Source organism: Aquila chrysaetos, chromosome 5, assembly GCF_900496995.4.
Source record: "Aquila chrysaetos chrysaetos chromosome 5, bAquChr1.4, whole genome shotgun sequence".
NCBI classification, from domain to species: Eukaryota; Metazoa; Chordata; class Aves; order Accipitriformes; family Accipitridae; genus Aquila; species Aquila chrysaetos.
Window position 1 is genome coordinate 37,081,795 of NC_044008.1, and position 19,484 is coordinate 37,101,278.

Consider the following 19,484-nt stretch of genomic DNA (forward strand, 5'->3'; position numbering starts at 1 on the left):
GGGAACTCAGTCTAGGACAACTCTGCAAGAGCTTCCCCTACGCAGCAAGTAACTCTGTATTTCAGCACTAGCTCTACTGTAAGACCTGGGTTCATTTCCCAAAGCTGGGTCACTGGTACGTGCCCTGGGACAACATCCAGCTCTGCAACTGCTTTCCTTCTTCTGCCTTGGTTTGCATATGCACGAGTTGGAAAAGAGCATGCATGCACTCTAATAAGGTCCTTCAATCTGGACAGTTTGGAACTGGCCATAAGATTTGCTGCAGACAAAACCTTTGTCTTTGCAGGATTGGGCACACATGAACTTGTGTCTTCTTGTAGACTTTGCTCTTGATGTGGTAATACAGAAAAAAAACCCTTCTTTTTTTCTGAGCCAACAATATGTTTACCTACAGATTTAAAAAGAAATGAATGAAAAAAAAAGCTTTTTGGCAACTCAGGTTTCTTATTTAAAAGAACAAAATCCTTTCCATCTTCTGTATCATCTCATGTGCTCCACTTTAGCCATCTAATTGTCTTTAAAATGCTGCAATTCCAGTAACACCAGCACAAACAACAGAGTGAAGGCTCATCCATTCAACCGTGTTTTCCATCAGAAGCTAAGTATTTTGTTCCCCCAAATTAAAACAAAAATATCAAAATAACCCCTCAAGTACGTGAATAAGTGCTATGTTACATGTTTTAACAATACTAGCAGCGTATAGTGGAAAGCTGACTGCACGTTCCTTCTTTGCACTTGTCCTTCATGTACTATATGTAATAGAAAAACATTCTAGTTTTGTTCACTCCTTAAAGCTTTTCATGGAAACAACTCATTAAAATTAATGAAGAAATTTTACATTTTGTAAAACGTATGGAGTGTCACCAAATATGTTTCTGGCCCTGCAAAATCTAATCAACTGAAAGAAACAAAATGCTTCTCATCCAATATACAGGTTTATTAGAGCATGTTTCCATGTTTTAAACGTGCAATGGTTTCACAATTTCTTGCTTCCTTCTGTATTTGTGTGCCCAAAGCAGCTGTTAAAAAACCCTGCATCTCCACAGATGAATTAGAAAAAATGGGCTGTATCTTCCAATGTCACAATTTTGTGAAAAAACAAAACTCAGTATTTACAAAAAAATGCCTGGAATCCAAATACTGCTAAATAGTGTTGTCAATTTAATTACAGAAACTGTAGAATGCTCACAGGGTATATTTACACTGACAGCCCCAAGTGTAAGCCTAGATTTTGTAACATATTTGGAAGAAAGGGAAAATTATAATTTTGAGTCTGTTTACTTTTTTTTATATAGTGGTCATTACCCAGCTTAGTCCTATTAGCAACATTATTCTACATTTGTCTTCTTGTCGTCTCCTCTGTTTGAATATAAAGTGTAACAGAAAAATAATTCAATTCTGCAAACAAGAAAATTCTGTTAGTACAGCTAATTGCTTTTTAATATATATTTTGTGTACAAAGAAAGTAACACAAATAGAAAACTAGGCAAAGGATAGTGTACTTAACTAGAAGCATTTGTAATTTCAGTAACTGAATTATCTACTTGCGAAATATACGCAGTACATACAATGTGCACAAATACACACACACCCAACGCCACTGCACACATTTTTTTGGACTAAAATATAACTTCAGGTTCACAAACCTTCACCCAGAACTGGTGAGAGCTGTAGTCACATCTGTGTACTAAAGGTGGTCAAAAAGATAGTCTGTTAAACATAAGCCATTCCACCATGTTGTCCTTTGGGTTCTAGTGTTTTGAACACCACCACCACATTAGACCAGATGGCTCTCCTGAAGAACAGAAAATTATAACAAGGAATGTAGAGAGAAGAGCTAAGATTTTCTTTAGCGACAAGAAAACCTAAATACTATTTTTTTTGAGCTATAATCTTCCTTAGTCTTTGCCTGGAATAGTCAGTGATATGTCTGTGAGCTTCTGGAGTGGACAACAGGTCGAATATGATCTTATCCTGCATCTAGCTCTATTAATTTCTGCTACCATTATTGCGACAGGCATGCGGCCAGCACCATCCTCAGTGAAAGCCACAGTTGTGGCCCCAATTTTTTCTCTGCTCAAGCAATTAGAAAAGCAATCTTGTTTGTCTGGTTTTGGTAGGAAAGAGAGAAACCTGCTGCTGAGGTTCCTCCTTGCAAACACAAACACGGACGTTACGCAGCCGTGCATGTGTCCCACTGCTCTAGCGAGCCAGCTGGGATTGCATCAGAGGTCCTGCACGGTGCCAGGAGAATGCCTCGACTTCAGGACTGAGAGAGCTCAGGAAAACAGAGCAGACAGGTAGCTGTACTTCTCAGAGAAATCCTCAGGACTTTAAAACGACAGCAAAACTTATTCAAGGAGCTTCATAACCCAATCTCCAGGCAAAAGACAGACTCCACAGAAAGACATAACAGGATTATTTACAAGCTGTAGGAACTACACTTGACTTGGCATGCATTGTAGAGAGAACAAGCATACCTTGAATGCTTTATAATTAGTAAATGTGTTGTGATGACTTTTTCTTGCAGTTTACTGCCAATTTCAAAAGCTATATTGTCATGATCTGCCAAAAAAAAACATCCCAAAACAACAACGTTGACAATTTTTATAAGTTCCCAGAAGACTTGTAAGATTGATTCTAAAGTCTGTGTTGTGGAATATACTGATTCTTCAGCTCTTACCAAACGGCCACATTCTCCCGAATTTATGGGGCTATTTACTTCACAACCAAATGTGGCTTTATCCTAGCTATCTTAGTGAAGAAAAAAGAAAAGATGCAATTCTTACCCATAAAGCAAGTGGTTCTGGTAGTCAGGATGAGTTTTCTTAGTGTATCTGTTTGTAACAGTGCTGAGCTAGCCACAGCTTATCATACTTATTTATCAATGTATTTTTTAAAATTAGTTTAAACAAATCAAAATAGGTGCAACAACACAAAAAATATGCCGTATAACTTCCATTAATGTGAAGGGAAGAGGAAATGTCACCCTAAAAATGAAACCCCACCATACACACACAGATGTTGACAGCACTGAAGGACTTGCCTCCACAGGGGCTCTTAAATTTCATTAACTGAGAATTGCTAGACCTTTACAAGATAAAGCAGTATGATCAATGAAATTCCCAATAACTCAGAGCCTGTCTAACCATGTTCCTTACCCGGACAGTTAGGACATTCTCCCAACTCTTTTCTTTTTGTGTTTAAGACTAAAATTGTGATCTTGCTCATATCATCTTCTTTCCCTGTGACTTCATCGGACAATCATGAGAAGTTTTAGGCATTAACACTAGAGAGTCGAGCTACCTCAACACAGGCCAACTGCACTATTTTTACTGCTTTGAACAACAAGCAAACAATGCACTTAGTATTTTAGAAACAACAACAAAAATTAAATAGTAAATTCTATTTAGAAAAATAATTGCTTTATTGTTTTCACACCTTCCTGATCAGTTGTCCAAGTCCTAAATACGTTTCAGAAAATAATTTACACGCTGCAGAATAGCTTCTTGAGCAATGCAGCACATTCTGCCCTATGGCCATCTTAGTCCTTCCTTGTTAGCACGGCTGGTGCCTCTCACCAGTGAAAAGTGCCATGCAGTAACCTTCCCAAGCGCTGTCAGGGGGCTGCAAGCCCTGCCCGCCCCGGGGCCCGTCTCAGGTTGGAATGGGGATGAAGCTGGTCGATTTGGAGCGGGGCGACTCTCTCCAGGTGTTCAGGCTGTGGGTTGGGCTTCTGTTGTTGGTAAAAGAAGTCTGTCGCCTGCTGTTGCTGTTTGAATCTTCTTTACTCAGCGTTTGCTTTATTTTTTGGCAGCAAGGGAAGCTCTGTATGCAGTCTTGCAGGAGGTGCCCGCTGAAAAACATGTAGATCCACGGGTTACAGCAGCTGTTCAGACTGGCCAACAGAGCCGTGACGGTAGTCGCAGTGTTTTCGGAATCTGGGGAGGGGGGGAAGAAAGCGGTTTAATAATCAAAAGAACATTTGCACCATTCAGTCAATTGCTTCCCTAACTGTTGGATTTATTTTCCTGAATAATTCTAGTTCTAAAAGTTGAGCAGCAGCATTTGAAACGAATAATGAGGACATAATGAGCAAAGTTCTTATTTATGTAAGGCTGCCATTGAAGTCAACAGGAATTTGCCTGAACAGACTTCAAAAAGCTGTGACAGAAGAAGTTATGGGGCAACCCATCCAAAATGAAGCTTTAGTCCGTTTCCACTGATGTCTATAGATGTGTTGATAAGCTCATGCTTTAAATACTGAACAGACTTTTGTTTTAAAAATTGGTTACCCTGGGAGGCATTGGCAAAATTCCCGCTGATTTCCCACTGCTTTCAATAATACTGAATTTTGCTGTAGACATTTGCATGCTGAAGTGTATTGAATGCTCAAGTAACTACTGGCTTGTGAATCAAATCTGGATTTCAGAGATTGAACAAATTTTACTTAAGGGAAAAATGGAAGTTAGGACTATGCCATGAAACAGTTACGGTCTTCCACCTTCAATAACTAGTTAAATTATCAAATATTCTAAATACATATTTAGTCTAATCAATTATTAGTGACCTTTCCTTGCAAATATTGAATCTCCAAAGAAGCATAATCGCTGTGTTACACAGTTCCATAGATGTAAAGAATCTCTTCAAACAAACCTACCAAATACCCATCTGTTCAATTAGGTTTGCATTTCTTTTGAAGTAAAAAAAAAAAAATGAAAAAAAAAATCTATTTGCCTACTGAGAGCCTTTATTTCCCTGTAGGGACCTGCATTTTAGGCTCAACTTTAGTTCCGTATTAGGGGCAATCAGTGCTCTCACTACAGTAAGTGATACTTTGGGGGCATTAAAAAAAGTCAAGAAATCATGAATTTCAACATTTTGATCTGTTGCTTTCTCATTCTGAGGAAACAGGGTATATGTTACTATGTTGCCTGCCACTCCCTACCTAAAAGCCTTTAAACTCACCAATCATTTTCAGCCAGACTGAACAGCGGGACAGGCACCTCCAAAATACTAAATTGCCCCTGTTTCATGAGAACCGACCGTTGACCAGAGGGGCTACTCGGAGGCGACGGCCCTATGGAGAGGAGGGATGCAGGGTGCGCTCAAGCCCACTACCAGGCAGCAGGGGCTGCACATGCGAGGCAGGTACAGGGCAGAAGGCTTAGCAAGTTCCCTGCTCGCGTCATTACTCGAGACACACGCGTGTCTGTGCTCAGCGACAACGCCACACGTTTCTGAAGTTTTACTAACCGGCAGCTTCAAACGGCGGAAAACGCCGCCGGGTCAAAGCGCGGCCGCCCGCCCGCCGGTTCCCATCCGCTCGCTCCGCTCCGGACGGGAGCGCGGCGGCTGCGGCTCCTCGCCGGGCCCCAGCGGCCGCCGGCGGCTCCCCCCCCCGGCGCCCCGCCGCGCCCCCCGCCCCGCTCCGGCTGCCCCGGGGCAGACCGAGCCCGGCGCCGCCGCAGCTTCCCCGGGGCCGCCCCGCCCAAGGGCGGGAGGGGAGCCGGCGGGGCGGCCCCGGGGGCTCGCCCACCTCGCCGGACGAAGGCGCCCGCGGGGCGGACGGCCTTCAGCCGCTATCGCCCGGGGAACGGCGCGGGGGTGGCGGTGGGGGGGGCGAGGGGCCCCGGTCCCGCTCTCGGCGCCCGCGCCCCGTCGCCCCCGGGCTCGGCCGAGGGGCCCGCGGCGCCCCCCGGGGAAGACGAGCCGGCGCGGCCGGGGGACCACCGCGAGGAAGGCGAGCCCTCCCGGTGCCCGCCGGGGCCTCCCCGTCACCTACCGACCCAGGGGAAGCGCTGGTCCCAGACGGACCACATCTGGATGGTGAAGAAGGGCGCCCAGCAGACGACGTAGGCCGAGACGATGACGAAGGTCATCTTGACGGTGCGGATCTTGGCGCGGGAGATGGTCTTGACGCTGCTGACGCAGGGGGCGAGCAGCAGCCCCCGCCGCCGGCCGCCGGCCGCCGGCCGCCCGCCGCCCGCCGCCTCCCCCGGGCGCGTCTTGCCCCTGACGTTGCGCCAGATGTGGTAGCAGATGAAGCCGTAGCAGGTGACGAGGATGAGGACGGGCGCGACGAAGATGCCGCCGGTGATCCAGGTGACGTAGGCGCGGGGCCCCCAGGGCATGATGAAGTGGGCCCAGCAGTCATAGACCTGCGAGCCGCGCTCCACCTCGCTGAGGGAGAAGATGAAGTACTGCGGGGTGCTGAGCAGCAGGCTGAGCACCCAGGCCGCCGCGATCATCCCGTAGGAGCGCTTGGTGGGCTGCTGCAGCGTCTTCAGCGGGTGGCAGACGGCGATGTAGCGGTCGGCCGTCATGGCCACCAGCATGTACGCCGAGGCGAACATGCCGAAGACCTGCAGGTGCTTGACGACGCGGCAGAGCCCGTCGGGGCCGTGGAAGCGATGGGTCACCTCCCAGCAGAGCTGGGGCAGCACCTGGAAGAAGGCCACCACCAGGTCGGCCAGGCTGAGGTGGCGGATGAAGAGGTGCATGCGGGACGCCTTGCGGGGCGTGCGCCGCAGGGCCAGCAGCACGCTGCCGTTGCCCACCACCGCCACGGCGAAGGTGACGGCCAGCACGGCGATCTCCAGCTTCGCCAGCTCCTCGTCCCGCCCGAAGGGGTCCCAGCCGCCCAGGCTGCCGTTGGGCGACCCCGACCACACCTCGGGGCTGGGGCTGCCGCCGCCGCCGCCGCCGGGCTCCCGCCGCCCGCCACCGGCTGCCGTTCCCGGCCGAGGGGGCCGCCCGGGGGGACCCGGCGCCGCCGGCGAGGCGCATGGAGGGGGCTGCGCGGCGGGGCCCGGCCCGACCCCCGCCCGCTCGGCCGCCGCCGCCCGCCGCCTCCCCGCTCCGGCGGCGCGGAGCGCCGGGCCGGGCGCCTTTATCCCCCGCCGCGGGAGGCGAGGCGAGGCGAGGCGCGGGGGGAGCGTCCGTGCCAGTGGCTGCCCAGCGCCTGACGCCAGCCCCCGCCTTCCCCCGGCCGCCCCCGCCGGCGCGGGAGGCTCGTTCCGCCGCGGCCCCGCAGGGCAGCGCCCCGCCGGGGGAGCGGGGCCGCTCCGACCCCCAGAACGCTGCTCCGAGGGGGGGACGGGGGGACCGGGGGACGGGGGGACGGGGTCCGCCTCCCCTTCCCTGCCTCCGCCGAGCCCGGCGCGGGGGGGGGGGGGGCGGTAAGCGAGGAGGGGCAGCGGGAGGAGGTGCTCCGGCCGGAACGTCGCGCCCGGAGAGCTGCCTCCCGGCCGATGGAAGCGGCACTTAAAAGTTGAAGTGAGAATAAAAGCGTTGCCGTAAGCCAGGCGGAGCGGGTGGGGGTCTGGCGGGGTCGGTCCGCACGCCCCCAGGTCCGAAAGCAAAGGGGCTGGTGGGTGAGAAGTGCGGGTCTGGCTCTAAGGGAGATCCCGTCGGGGCCTCTGGCATGTCGCGGTGCTGCTGGGATAAACCTCAGCAAAGTGAGCGGTTAGGAAAACGAGTGCAGAGCTTGAAAGCAACCCGCTAAACCCAGTGCTTTTAAAGGTTTCAGAATTTCACCTAAGACAGTAAATGTCATCCAGGCCATAGCATATAGGTCTACGACACGTGTTTCTGCAAATACAATCAAAATCTCCTCATTTCCTAGAGAATTCCTGGCAGTGGGTCAATTAAATCTCCGTTTTAAACATGTTTTGAGCCGAAGCGTTTCCTTCCTCTTGGTAGAGTGGACTTGGTGCAAATTCTGGTCCCGTTGTCGTGACCGTGGATTTACACCCTGACTTCACCGGAACCTGAATTTGACCCTTCGTTTACAAACTTCTTCCTCTGGCCACACAAAAATGCTTAAGATTACAACAAAGAAATATTGCATTAGATGCCAATCCTGCTTTGTTTTTAATAAAACTCTCTGGGCCTGCTCATTATGCGATTGCAGTTAAATTTAGTTGCAAAAAATGTGTGCGTTTTTCCCTACTGGTTTCACAGGGAGAAGGAAGAAGGCGGAAGAACTAAAGATTGCATCTTGCTTCTTTGATTAAAAAGATGTTTCCAAAAGTTTTTGACTCCAGAAGAGTCTTCCCGCTTGAAATACAAGAAGATGATATGCTTCCAAACATGCTAGAATTGTGCAAGGCTTTATCCCAGGCTTTTTGCTGCCTTCCGGGCTTGTTAGCCTGTGAGAGGGTACATGCACCCATGCCAGCCTTCCTTTGCTTGGGGTCAGTGGCAGCAGTCTAGGAGGACACCTGCTCCAACAGTGCAAATACTTGGCATGCGCTTTTCTGTAAAAAGCTGCAAGAAAACCCCCAAACCTGGAATACAGACAAAAAATGTGGCTGTTTCCATTCATCCCTTGCTGCTGTGGTGGTGACTTTTGCTGCCTTCAGACAGTCTTAGTCTCTTCTTCCATGGCAAAAGAAATGCTTTGAGCAAGTCAAAGGCTCAGGATTTTAATCCTGGGAAATTGATGATGATTTGTATTCTGCAAGATCACTTTTCACCAAAAAGTAGCGGGCTTTCAGCATAGTATTCTTCAGGAAAACTGACAGTTTTGAATTGTAGCTACTCATAGTCAAAACATGAGCGTCTGCCAGGTTTGGCAAGAGTTGCTCTAGTCATTAGAGTTGCAAAAAAGCAATATAAGCAAAAAAAGAAGGTCAAGCTTTTTTATCAAATAAATTCCTCATGCAGGATGAGGGTTGAAGCACTGCTAAAAAAAAGGAGGCCTGTTTATTTGTAGAGGATTCAGCTGTCATGTTAAATAGCACATAAAGCATCTACATAGTTACGAACAGCTGTCTCCTGTGATCTGTCTCCAAGTTCAAAGTATCTGTACTGCTCCCTTCCACAGACAGTATCTACTAAGTAAGGCTGAGTTTGGTAGCCCTTCCTAGAGAGCCACAAGACTTAGATACTGTAGATCCCAAACTTTAAAATCACAGATTTGGGAACCAAGTATGGGAGAAAGCCCATGTGCTGAGTGAGGGACTGCTAAAAGCTGGGGACACCAGCGGGGCAAGCAGATATCCCAGCTGTTTACCATCCCCGGCAAGGAAGTGTCACCTTGAGGCAGGCAGGAGGACATGGGGGACTCAAAGCAGCCTCCTGAAAAAATGCCTTGTTTACAGCCTCTATTGGTCTAGCTTTTTGGCTACCCAAGCAAAACTAAGCAGAGAATTGCCCCCAAACTGCTTTCAAAACAGATCACAAGTCTGAATTCAGGGTTCTGAAAACGCTGTAGTACGAGACCAAGAAACGAGTATGACTGAGAGCAAACTCCCACTCTGGAAAACATGGAACTAAGAAACCCGCAGTAAGAGACAGGCCTTCAAGATTAGCCCTCAGGATTCGATCTGCAAAAGCCCAGTTCATTGTCTGGAAACGTCTAAAAGTGGCCAGGAAACACAGAGCCTTAAGGTTATGCCCCAAGTTTTCTTTTGGTTATCAACTGAAACCACATCCAGATCCAGATTCTAGTATTGGTACACATCGGAAATTGTGTCTGACCATCCCTGTCGTACTGCGTTTCTTTCCGTGATGGAGGTTGAGAGTGATAGTCAAAGCAGTACCGCAGAGCAGCCTATACAGCTAAACGTCACCAGAAGCAGCAGCGCGTTGCCCTTCTTCTACCTTTGCCTCCTCCGTTGCAGCCTTGCTGACCTGGCTGATAGCAATCAGGGCCTTTGGGAGTCAGAGAGTTCAACCATTCCCTTGCAGAAATGTTAACACAGCAGCTTCCCAGCCTGTCTTGATCTTAAGGCAGTGAAGGAAACGGGCATTTGGAGGGACTATAGGCCTTTGCACGTTTATAACCTTGCGGAAGGAACATACCAAAATCCACGGTGAAAGCTCCTGCCTTTCCACATCGCGTCATGTTGCTCAGACTTTCAGCACGTCCAAGGTGCAATAAAATCTGTCTGAGACAGTTTAACTACAGCCTCAGTTGGCAATCTCTCGTTTAATCTGAAGGATTAAAATCATTGGGGCATAAATCCACAGATTCATTCAACGCGGTCATTGGCAGACAAGGAATAATTTAGAACTGAGCTTCCTCATGTTATATCTACCTTGTGAAATGGTATAACGTCAGACTTTCCAGACCTGAAAGAGACTTAATATACATTTTGCACATCTACAGATACTGCTTCGGTGTTTTTGCTTTAAGCACATAATCAGCAGTTTTATCTCTCAGTTCTCTTATTTCAGAGATGTTAAAGGCTCTTGTTGATTATCTTTAGTATGCCTTGAGCCAGTTTTTAAATTACTCCTATCTAGAGTTTCATTCTATCTGTAACCTACGGTTTCTATCACTGTGTTAACACCTACCTTATGCTTCCTTTTGCCTTTTACAAGTTTTGATTCATCTAGGGGCAATTTAATAATGATTTTTGTGTTCTCTCCTAGTTAACAGACACTAAGCCAAATGAAGGGAAAATATTTTATACAGTTTGGTGGCAAGAGTAATCAGTAAAAACAAAGTGAAATGAACATTTATGGTTATTCATGTGATTTCTACTCAGAAAACACTTGACATAGTGAGATGTGACTCTTACAAAAATATTTAAAAGTTTTCTTGAGGCATTTAAAGTAGTAGGAAGGAATACAGACAATCTATGCATAACATAATTTTTCTGAGGGATTTAACTGCAACTGACAATGACACTATCAACTGATTCCAGGAAACGGTCCATTTGTGTAAAAGCCAGTCATTGTACAAAACTGCCTTATTTATCCCGGAACTATGCCAAGAGCAGAAAGCATTCTGTATTTGAGAATACACTGGCAGGGTGTTACTGCTTCGTAATTTTAATTGAAAGAGACCCACTTAACATTTATGGAATAAAGGGAATAATGCTTCTGATTATGATAAAATTAATTTTAGTAGCTATCCTTAAGAAATATATTCTAAGGTATTTTTTAATTAACTGGGTTTGAAACTATGTATGTCAGTATTCTCATGGTGATCATTTTGAAGAGTATGCCAGTATGGAATATTGGGGATTGATGCAGAATACTAACACAACCATTAATGTTAAGAAAACACCACTCAGATCATCTGTACTGAAAATATTGTGGCAGTTGCACTCTCACAAGCTTGGTAGTTCAGGGTTCTACCATCACAGTCACTTTATCACCGCATTAGTGAGAAAGAGCATCCAGTCTTTCTAACAGACCGGAGGACGTCCAAATGCCAGCTAGTCTTACGGATGCTTATGGGACATCCACTGTTCCAAGGTCTACAGGACTATCCTCTGTGAGACTGTCCTCTCCGTATAAAGCCCAGTCCTCTCTGGAACAAAGCTGGCTAAAAATGTTTTCATCAAAATGCTTTTTCATTAGAATGCCGGTTTGTCAAAACTGCAGTTTTTCATAGGCAGCTGTATAATAGCTTTGGGAAAAACCTTTTCTTCATTCCCACCCATATTGCGGGTAAAAATTTAAAAGGCTGATGGAAATGGAGAGAGTTATTGATATGCCCAAGGGGAATACTTTATCATGTCCGTACTGTAGGCGGAATTTTCTGATGCTACTTTATTGGCCTCGTGCTTTGTGTCGCTGCCTGAGGGAAACCTCTAGGGAGGAACACGGTGTGCAGTCCAAGGGGCTCAGTAGAGCTCACGCTTGATGTTATCCAGGTTTTGCTCATGGTGATCATTGTGGCTCCTCGTGGGTCTCCAAAAGAAAAGGACTCCAATCCGTGATTGCCACAGCTCTACACAAAACTTTGATAATTGTATGGACTAGCACAGGCTTCTTCAAATCCAAGTGTAATGCATAGTGTATAAGCTGTTCTAGTCCTTGCAGGTGCGTGATGAATTCTTGGAATGGATGAGACATGGCAATACAGAGTGTATTTCATCATTGCCTTAACACCCAAGTTTAGGATCCTGAAAGCTGCAGATGTATTGCACTCTTTACCTGCGCTGTGGCACGCAGCATGTTCAACATGCAGAAGCAGCAAAGAGCACGTTCCCTACCTGCTTCCAGTGCGTCTTCTCGTATCACATCTGCTGTCCCTACCTGAGCCAGCAACAGGCTGGCAATGCAGGCAGCACACACTTTCTCCTCTGCTCAGGCCTCTCCAGAGATAAAACAAAATAAATGGTGGTGTTGAGGAGGGCAGAGAAGGATCAGACATTGAACATCAGAACGAAGAAAGCTGAAATACAGGGCAGGGAGGTAGATGGATCTTGGAGCAGAGTCTGGAGGGTAACGCGTGAGAACGTGAAAGGAGGATCCAAGCCGGGCGAGGAGAGGCAGCCCTGTGTCTCGGGCACGGGCACAGCAGAGATGCCCTGGTGCCTCCACCTTAGTTTCTCACGCTGATGAGGTAGATGTGGGGGTTGAAGAAGACTGGAAGAAGCAGAGGGGAAAAGAGGGAATGAGTAACGGTATTTAGATGGTGCATTGAGTAACTTCGCTGCTGATTTCGTTGGTTTTTTTAAATGCATGTGGGTCAAGAATGGTACTTAGCAGCCTAGGTTAAACACGGCAAGACTCTTGCGTAGGTATGCAAATTGCTGTAAGCTAAATTGTACTGTGGCAAGTACTTGGACGAGGAGAACTTCCTGATGTTAATGACCGCAGCTTCAGTGCCCTTTCAGGTATTCTCGCTTTATACTTTAAACAGTTTATAATTTTCACTCCAAACAAGTTGTCTACCTGACAGTTTTAAGCAGTCTCTCTTTGCACTTCCCTCATCATCATACTTAGCAGCTCTATATCATATAACATTTTACTTGTTCCTTTTATGACCAGAGGAAAATTTGTCTGCTTCTAGGATAAAGAAGGATAATAAAGCAATAAATTTTAGGGGATAGGAGATACTAACGAACCAACTAGCATGGCAAGAGAGGAAAAGCACTCCCATGAGATATAATGAAGCTATAAGCCAAAGAATATAATTTTACGTCCAGTGAATAAACTTTTTTTAATGGTTTCTTGGTAAGTTTTGCCATTACATTGCTTATGCTTAATTTGCCAACAGCAGGATTAGTAAACCATGTGAAATGGCTTGTTTGGCCTCCAGAAAACAGGGTTTATAATTTTATTTTTCTGCCAGCTGTACAGGGAGGAACACAGGTGATAGCAGTAGTGTAGCTAGATCCAGATCACATACAGAGAGGGCAGAGGAGTAAAGAGACTTTGAAACAGAATTCTGGAGTTAGAAGCCAGCACATGGAGATTTCCTGAAATTTTCTTAGGCCCCCTAGGAGGATTTATATATGAACCTTTTCAAAAGGAAAGGAGAAGAAACTTTTAATTGCATTTGTCCCAAACTAAAAATGAAATCTTCCTAGAAGTGATCCTTATGGAAGGCTTTCATCAGTGTTTGCTCCCAGTGGCCTCTCATGAATGCCTGTATCATTTACTGAAGAGCAAATGGCACTGTTTCATACTGGTTGTGATTTCCTCTGGATCTTTTCTAACTGGTATGGAAATCACTGTGTTACGCATTTCATCTAGGGAAGCCCTGGGAATTACCAGGAGAGTATGTATAAGGAAGAGTGTAGTTCGTGTACAAATACAATAGCAATGTCATCAAGAACAAGCCTTCAAACATTGCACTAGTTAATTTCAAGACATTGCAACTGCAGGAATGGCAGTAAAATATGTGATCTAAAACCACATTTGCGCTCAAATTCTTATAGAGGTCAGACCTGAATAAATTGGATATGCCATATGAAAGAAAATTCTTTAACCTCATGGACTTCATGCTTAAATCAGCTGCTGTTGCTTTGTTTCAGTCCTTCCTGTCTTCTGTCTACAACGTTGCAATAGACCCTTAACACTTATGCCCCTACTTGTGAGAATCCTGATTTTCTCTACTTCTTTCACCCTGAATAACATGGGTCATCACTATCTTATTATCTCAAGTGAGTTCAAGGAAATGCTTGTCCCTGTTTTGAACAAGTCAGCATCCTTCATCTGTTTCTGCCACTGTCACCACCACCACCACCAGTATGAGAGGAGATCCAGTTAAAGAGAGATGATCTGATCTTCCCCAGGAGGCTGAGTCTGTTATTTTGGGGGGCAAGTGTATCCCTACAGCTGCCACAGAACACACCTGTTCTCTGGCCTATTGCTAGTAAAGTAATTAAAATGACTCTTAAATTAGTACTTTCAGTTAATATTTATAGTGTACTTCTGCTTAATATTCATGTTGATTTGTACTAATGTTACTTACTTATTAATTCCTTGAATTGATTTAGATGAGTAGACTGCCATTTTTGCTTCCTGCACATGGTACAATGTCTTCAGCACTTGTAAGAACACAGCTCCTGCGGGAGTGTGACTTCGTGTAGCGCTCTTTTAATAGAGCCTCCCCTTCTGCTGCTTCATTATTACCTTGTGCATAACAAACATTTCTGAGTTATGGAACTAGCAGGCACCTTACTAGCAGGTATCAGAAGCTTTGTAGAGAAGTATGTTCCAGCCCACTCGCTAGAAAAACTCTAAGCTTGTAGGGTAGCTACAGAAGACAACAAAATCAGCGACTAGAAAGGGTAAGTTACCTAAAATGGGTTTTCAGGAAATTTAGAACTGTCAAGCTGCCACTGTATGGACTGAAGCAATAAAGATAATCATGGCCCAAATTAATTTTGAGTTAGTAAAACAAAAGAACCTAACACAACAAGTAATTAAATCTTTTAAATTTATATTGTTGGTTTAATGATTAGTGAAGGGGCTTTAGAAGATTTTTTTTCAAACTGTGGATTGTTGCAGTTTTCAAGCTCTCAGAAGGAAGCCTTGGATAGCTCTCTGAAATTAGCAGAGCTAAATTTGGCAAACTAAAATACTAAAAGGTGGTAATGCAAAAGGTGCACATGAATTTACCTGGTAGCTGTGTAAAAAGGTTTGATCAGCCAACTCACAAGTTATTCGGTATATGCAACAAGTTCAGGGATAAAAAAGGCAAGGGGAGTGTAATCGCCAATTCAGGAAGACTCCCAAGGCTTCAGTGCTGTCTCAGTGCTGTCTCAGTCATCAATGAGACCCTAAGATGCTAGCTAGAGATGTGACTGGCAGCTCACCTGTATGAATGATGTAAAGAAATTAATCATAAGTGAATGGTTCCAGACAAAATACTGGTCACATAGGTTGGGTACAAGAAATCCTGGAAAAGACTATCTGAAATACTGAGAAATCTTCTTCATCTCAGTTTCTTCCCATCCTTTGGGACCGGCAACAATCAATCTTAAAACACCACACAACTTTTAATGGTCTATCATGCCATCTACTCCTCATCTTCATCTGCCATTCGATGGTGTCATCAGAAAGAGCATTCAAGGTTTATAGCACCCTGCCCACATTAGCATCCAAAGTGTTTGCAACTTGGGTGTTTCCTATGGCAAATTCATGTTTGTCATGACTACATGGCAAGCTAGAGATTTAGGTCGCTACATCAGCGATGTGCAGCACTAAAGGATACTGCTGAAATGCTGAAAAGGAATATATAGCAAGTCCACATGTACAGTCTGAGAAAATCTCTCCTTAGCAAGGAATTGGGACCTTTTTGTTACAGTATTCCGTGGTTTGATATCAGACTGTGGGCCATTTACTAGGAAATATAAACTCTTGACATTCTCCCAGCTCTACATTTCTATGATCCTGTACTAAAATATTCTGATGCTTGGACATTATAATGACTTGCATTTACATGATTTTTGATTGCTTATTTTATTCCAACTAATTCAAAAACTTTTAGCTTTGTATTATACTAGGGCAGGCTAAGTATTGGGAAGGTAAGTTTTCATTTTCCCATAAAACTCATTGATATATACAGACTTGAATATTTTCCTTTTATGACACGTTGTTTATACTTTCCATAGCATATTCTTTTATGATTTGTTTAGAAAGATATATTAGTAGAGAACATTGGATTCATAAAAATATGTAAGAGAGATCTTCATTTGCAAAGCAAATGCAACCTGCAAATAGTAGGTTGTAAATCAGTTACTTTTGGCTTTATACAAGAGGCATATCTTCCTCTTTTTCTGTTTTTTGGGGGTGTTTTTTTGTTGTTTTTTTTTTTTAAGACAATATCAGCTTCTTATGTCAAGAAAATGTGATAGGGAATGGAAAGACTTTTTAGAAAAGTCTTTAGATTTTAAAAGACTGTAGGAACAAAGTTTTTTGCCAAACTCAGAGATGACAGCCAGAGCCACATTTTCAAAGGCTTTACAAATTTGGAGCAACTAGTCAAGTTTAAAACTCTTGAGAACTTGATTACTAATGGAAGATTTTTCTGAAGTTACTATACTTCCTGAAGAATCTAGAAGTGTTTGGACTTTCTTAAACCAGAATTTTAAGTTTTAATAATTTCCAGCAGAACTGCAAAAATAGAGAGAATGCAAAGCTTAAAGCATCCTAAGAATTTCCCGTCGCAAGGATAAAGGCAGTATAACCATTAACTTGAGGTAAAATTACAAGTCTGGTGACTATATAGTAACAAACTGCATATACATGAGCTTCCCATGGAGGTACTGAACTGCTGAAAAAAGGACAAAAAGGGACTTTTTAAAATCAAGCCAAGCTATAAGATCAATATAAGCTTTTAATTCCCCAAATATTGTGAGAAGAAAAGGTATAGAAACTCCAGAGCTGAGAAAGTGATTCTTCATTACACCTTCTCCTCTTTACTCGACGTGTTTCTACAAGGAAGGCAGGAAAAGAAGAGAGGGCAACTACAGAGCACCAAGATGAACCAAATACCTAAGCTGGCACTGTTTATTCAGCTCAGAGGTATCAGTTAGTTAGACTGCAGCATCCCAGATAAGTTTGCCAAAGCAGAGTACAGCAATTAGGTTAAATTACTCCAGTTAATAACTGTAGTATGATGTAAAAGATGCCACTTTAATTTAAGCATGAATAGCAATGCCCATTAACAAAATTATATTCTGAAAGCCGACATGAACCTCAGCAGAAATTCTTAGCAACTATTAATTTGCTGAATAAGCTCTTTGAATGTCTCCTTTGGAGCAACTGCCTTACACAGTTCCATAGAAGCTTTGGAGAACGCTAGTTATAACTAGCAAAGTGACAGACATGTGCCTGAATAGGCATTCAGAGAGGTCATTAAGATTTGGGCTGCTCTTTCTCGCTTCTCTGGATGCTGCTGCTGCATGTGCTTTGAATAGAATTACTCTGCACTGCATTAACATGTCCCCACCTGCCTGGCAGCCTGAATACAACTCCTATTGAAATCAGCAGAGAACTCCAGGTGAATTCAGAATGTGCGGTAAGGACTGGTTTAGTCTTCACCAATTTTAGCTTTGATTGTACTGTAGATGTTCTTTTAAGATGACAGAGAGCCAAATTAATATTGGCTTGTAGATTAATTAAGCAATACAGACCTTCATGGCATTATTATGCACTTTTCTTTTATGCAGTTCAGTTCATCAATATGCAAGAAGTTTGAAGTGCATCGTGCAAAAACATTGCCTGATTGCTCCATGTGAAGAGGAGAATTCTCTCTTAGGTGTCCATTACCAGGTTCACTTAGTAACAAAAGCATTTTTCTGAAAGGATTTGGTTTATCTGCAGAATGAGGCTATTTCTTCTGTAGTAAGAAGAAACATAGATAAAAATCATGTTGGACCACACAGATGTCTTTAGACTTTCTGGAACCAAATGATAAGACAAGGAACTGTCGTGCATATTGAACGTTGCAGTGAAACAAGCAGATACACAGGGAAATAGGAAGAAGCAGGAGGAGTTTTAATATAAGTTAAAGTCTTGGTGGTTTTGTTTCACTTCCTAGAATGTGAATTGAATTTTTTCTAAAAGTGCATTGGGATCTATGGATACAAAGTGAGCATTTGCATAACAGGTGATTGCACAAGATACAAAGCTAGGCAGACTGAGCTGTCCCGTGCATGCGCTATCTAACATTTGCTAAGGAACATTGCAGATTTTCTTGTGATACAGTGACCACATCCAAATGTTTTGTATGAGAACTTTTGAGGAAACTAATTTCCTCAAACAAAATTAATAAATGTGTACAACCATTCAAAAAAAAAATGTATACAGCATTTTCACTTTTCTTCTCTTGCCTAGATTTCCTATATTTCTGGGTTTGTAAAAAAACATACAAGGGCTTGGAGCAATTTGTTTGTGCATTGCAGATGCCACAGAAGCAGCCTCCCTGTGTGCCTGCATTTTGCAGAAGAATATGTAGAATAGACCAAGGGTTTTGAATTGTTATCTGTTGTTTATCATTTGTGGCCTGATTCAAGAAGGCAGTGGGACAGGTGTCTAAATGCTCCTGTAGAACAGAGATGCTTTCCCGAGTTAGGAACTCTGATAACCAACTCCTACATAAATGCTGTTTATTTTCTAAACTGACACCATGCAGTAGATAAGGAGCACTGTAGAGATGAAATGCACTTACAGAGATGTGAACTATTTACCAGAATGACACATGCCTAGCATTTTGGGGACTGAACCAAATTTAGAAATATAATGTCCTAATTCCTTTCTTATGTCTAGTACATTAACTCAAATGTCACTTAATAAGCAAGTGAAACCTGTCCTGCTTATAATGTAGTTTGCAGAATTCAAGCTTTGATTTACAAATAAAAAATTCATAGATTTTGTAGGTATGAGAATATATTCTATTCAGGCATGGGAGTTCCCTAATAAACTGAGTCTGGAGACAGTGTATAACGGTGGATTTGAGATAAGAGACTTTCTCTTTAAAGACCCCAAATCTGAAGCCCATTTATGACATTAAGGGGCAATATACACATATTTCACTGTTGATCATTTTAATAAGGGATAACAAGCTGTTTCTGGTGAAATCCATTTTAGGGAGGAAATGAACAGTGCTGCAGCAAAGGAAATGCAGGAGTGACAAGAGAGGAGACCAGAAACAGGCAAGAGGGAGGCAAAGAATATAGGGGAAATGAGGGAAGATCAAACGCAAGTAGAGGACATTGTCCATAATGATGAAATAGCTATATTTTTGTAGCTGTAATGGTCAAAGGATCGAGGAGAGGCAAGATTTGTAGGTGATATCATTAGTAATGATTTATATCAGTTGGTGTAATAAATTATATTACCTTTGCCTACCAAAGTGGCCTCTTGTACTGACAACCACCAGAGGTAGATGAAAGTTTTCTGTCAGAAAGTTTGGCTGGCTTGGGTTTTTGTCCATTTGCTTTTGTTGGTTGAGAGTATATCAAGGAAATGTTCACCTCTAATTTTTCAGGATTTTGTGGAAAATCCTTTAACCTGAACCCCTCAAACTTTCCATTTTCCTGTGAAAAACTTAACTGCTAGCAACAAAAAACATAACTGAAAAGTAACATCCCCTTTTGCTGAATAATTTTATTACATATAATTTTCCATTGAGTGTTATTGAACATGACAATATTTATCAAGCAAAAAGATTAAAATGTCAGCAACTAACTTCACTGAATAAATGGAGATCATTTTCTACCTAGAAGTGCCCTGGCTCACAACAATGTCTCTTCTTATTGCCTAACTGCTGAACTAATTTG

At 43.8% G+C, this 19,484-nt stretch overlaps 1 protein-coding gene across 1 annotated transcript; it reads right to left on the reverse strand.

Annotated features, from left to right (window-relative positions):
* Positions 1–1,413: 1,413 nt before the first annotated feature.
* AVPR1A (arginine vasopressin receptor 1A) lies at positions 1,414–6,789 on the reverse strand. The gene is given in 3 exon segments (XM_030016277.2): positions 1,414–3,941; positions 5,786–6,713; positions 6,715–6,789. Coding segments are annotated over 3 exon segments (1,287 nt in total). The 3' UTR covers positions 1,414–3,657.
* Positions 6,790–19,484: the final 12,695 nt, after the last annotated feature.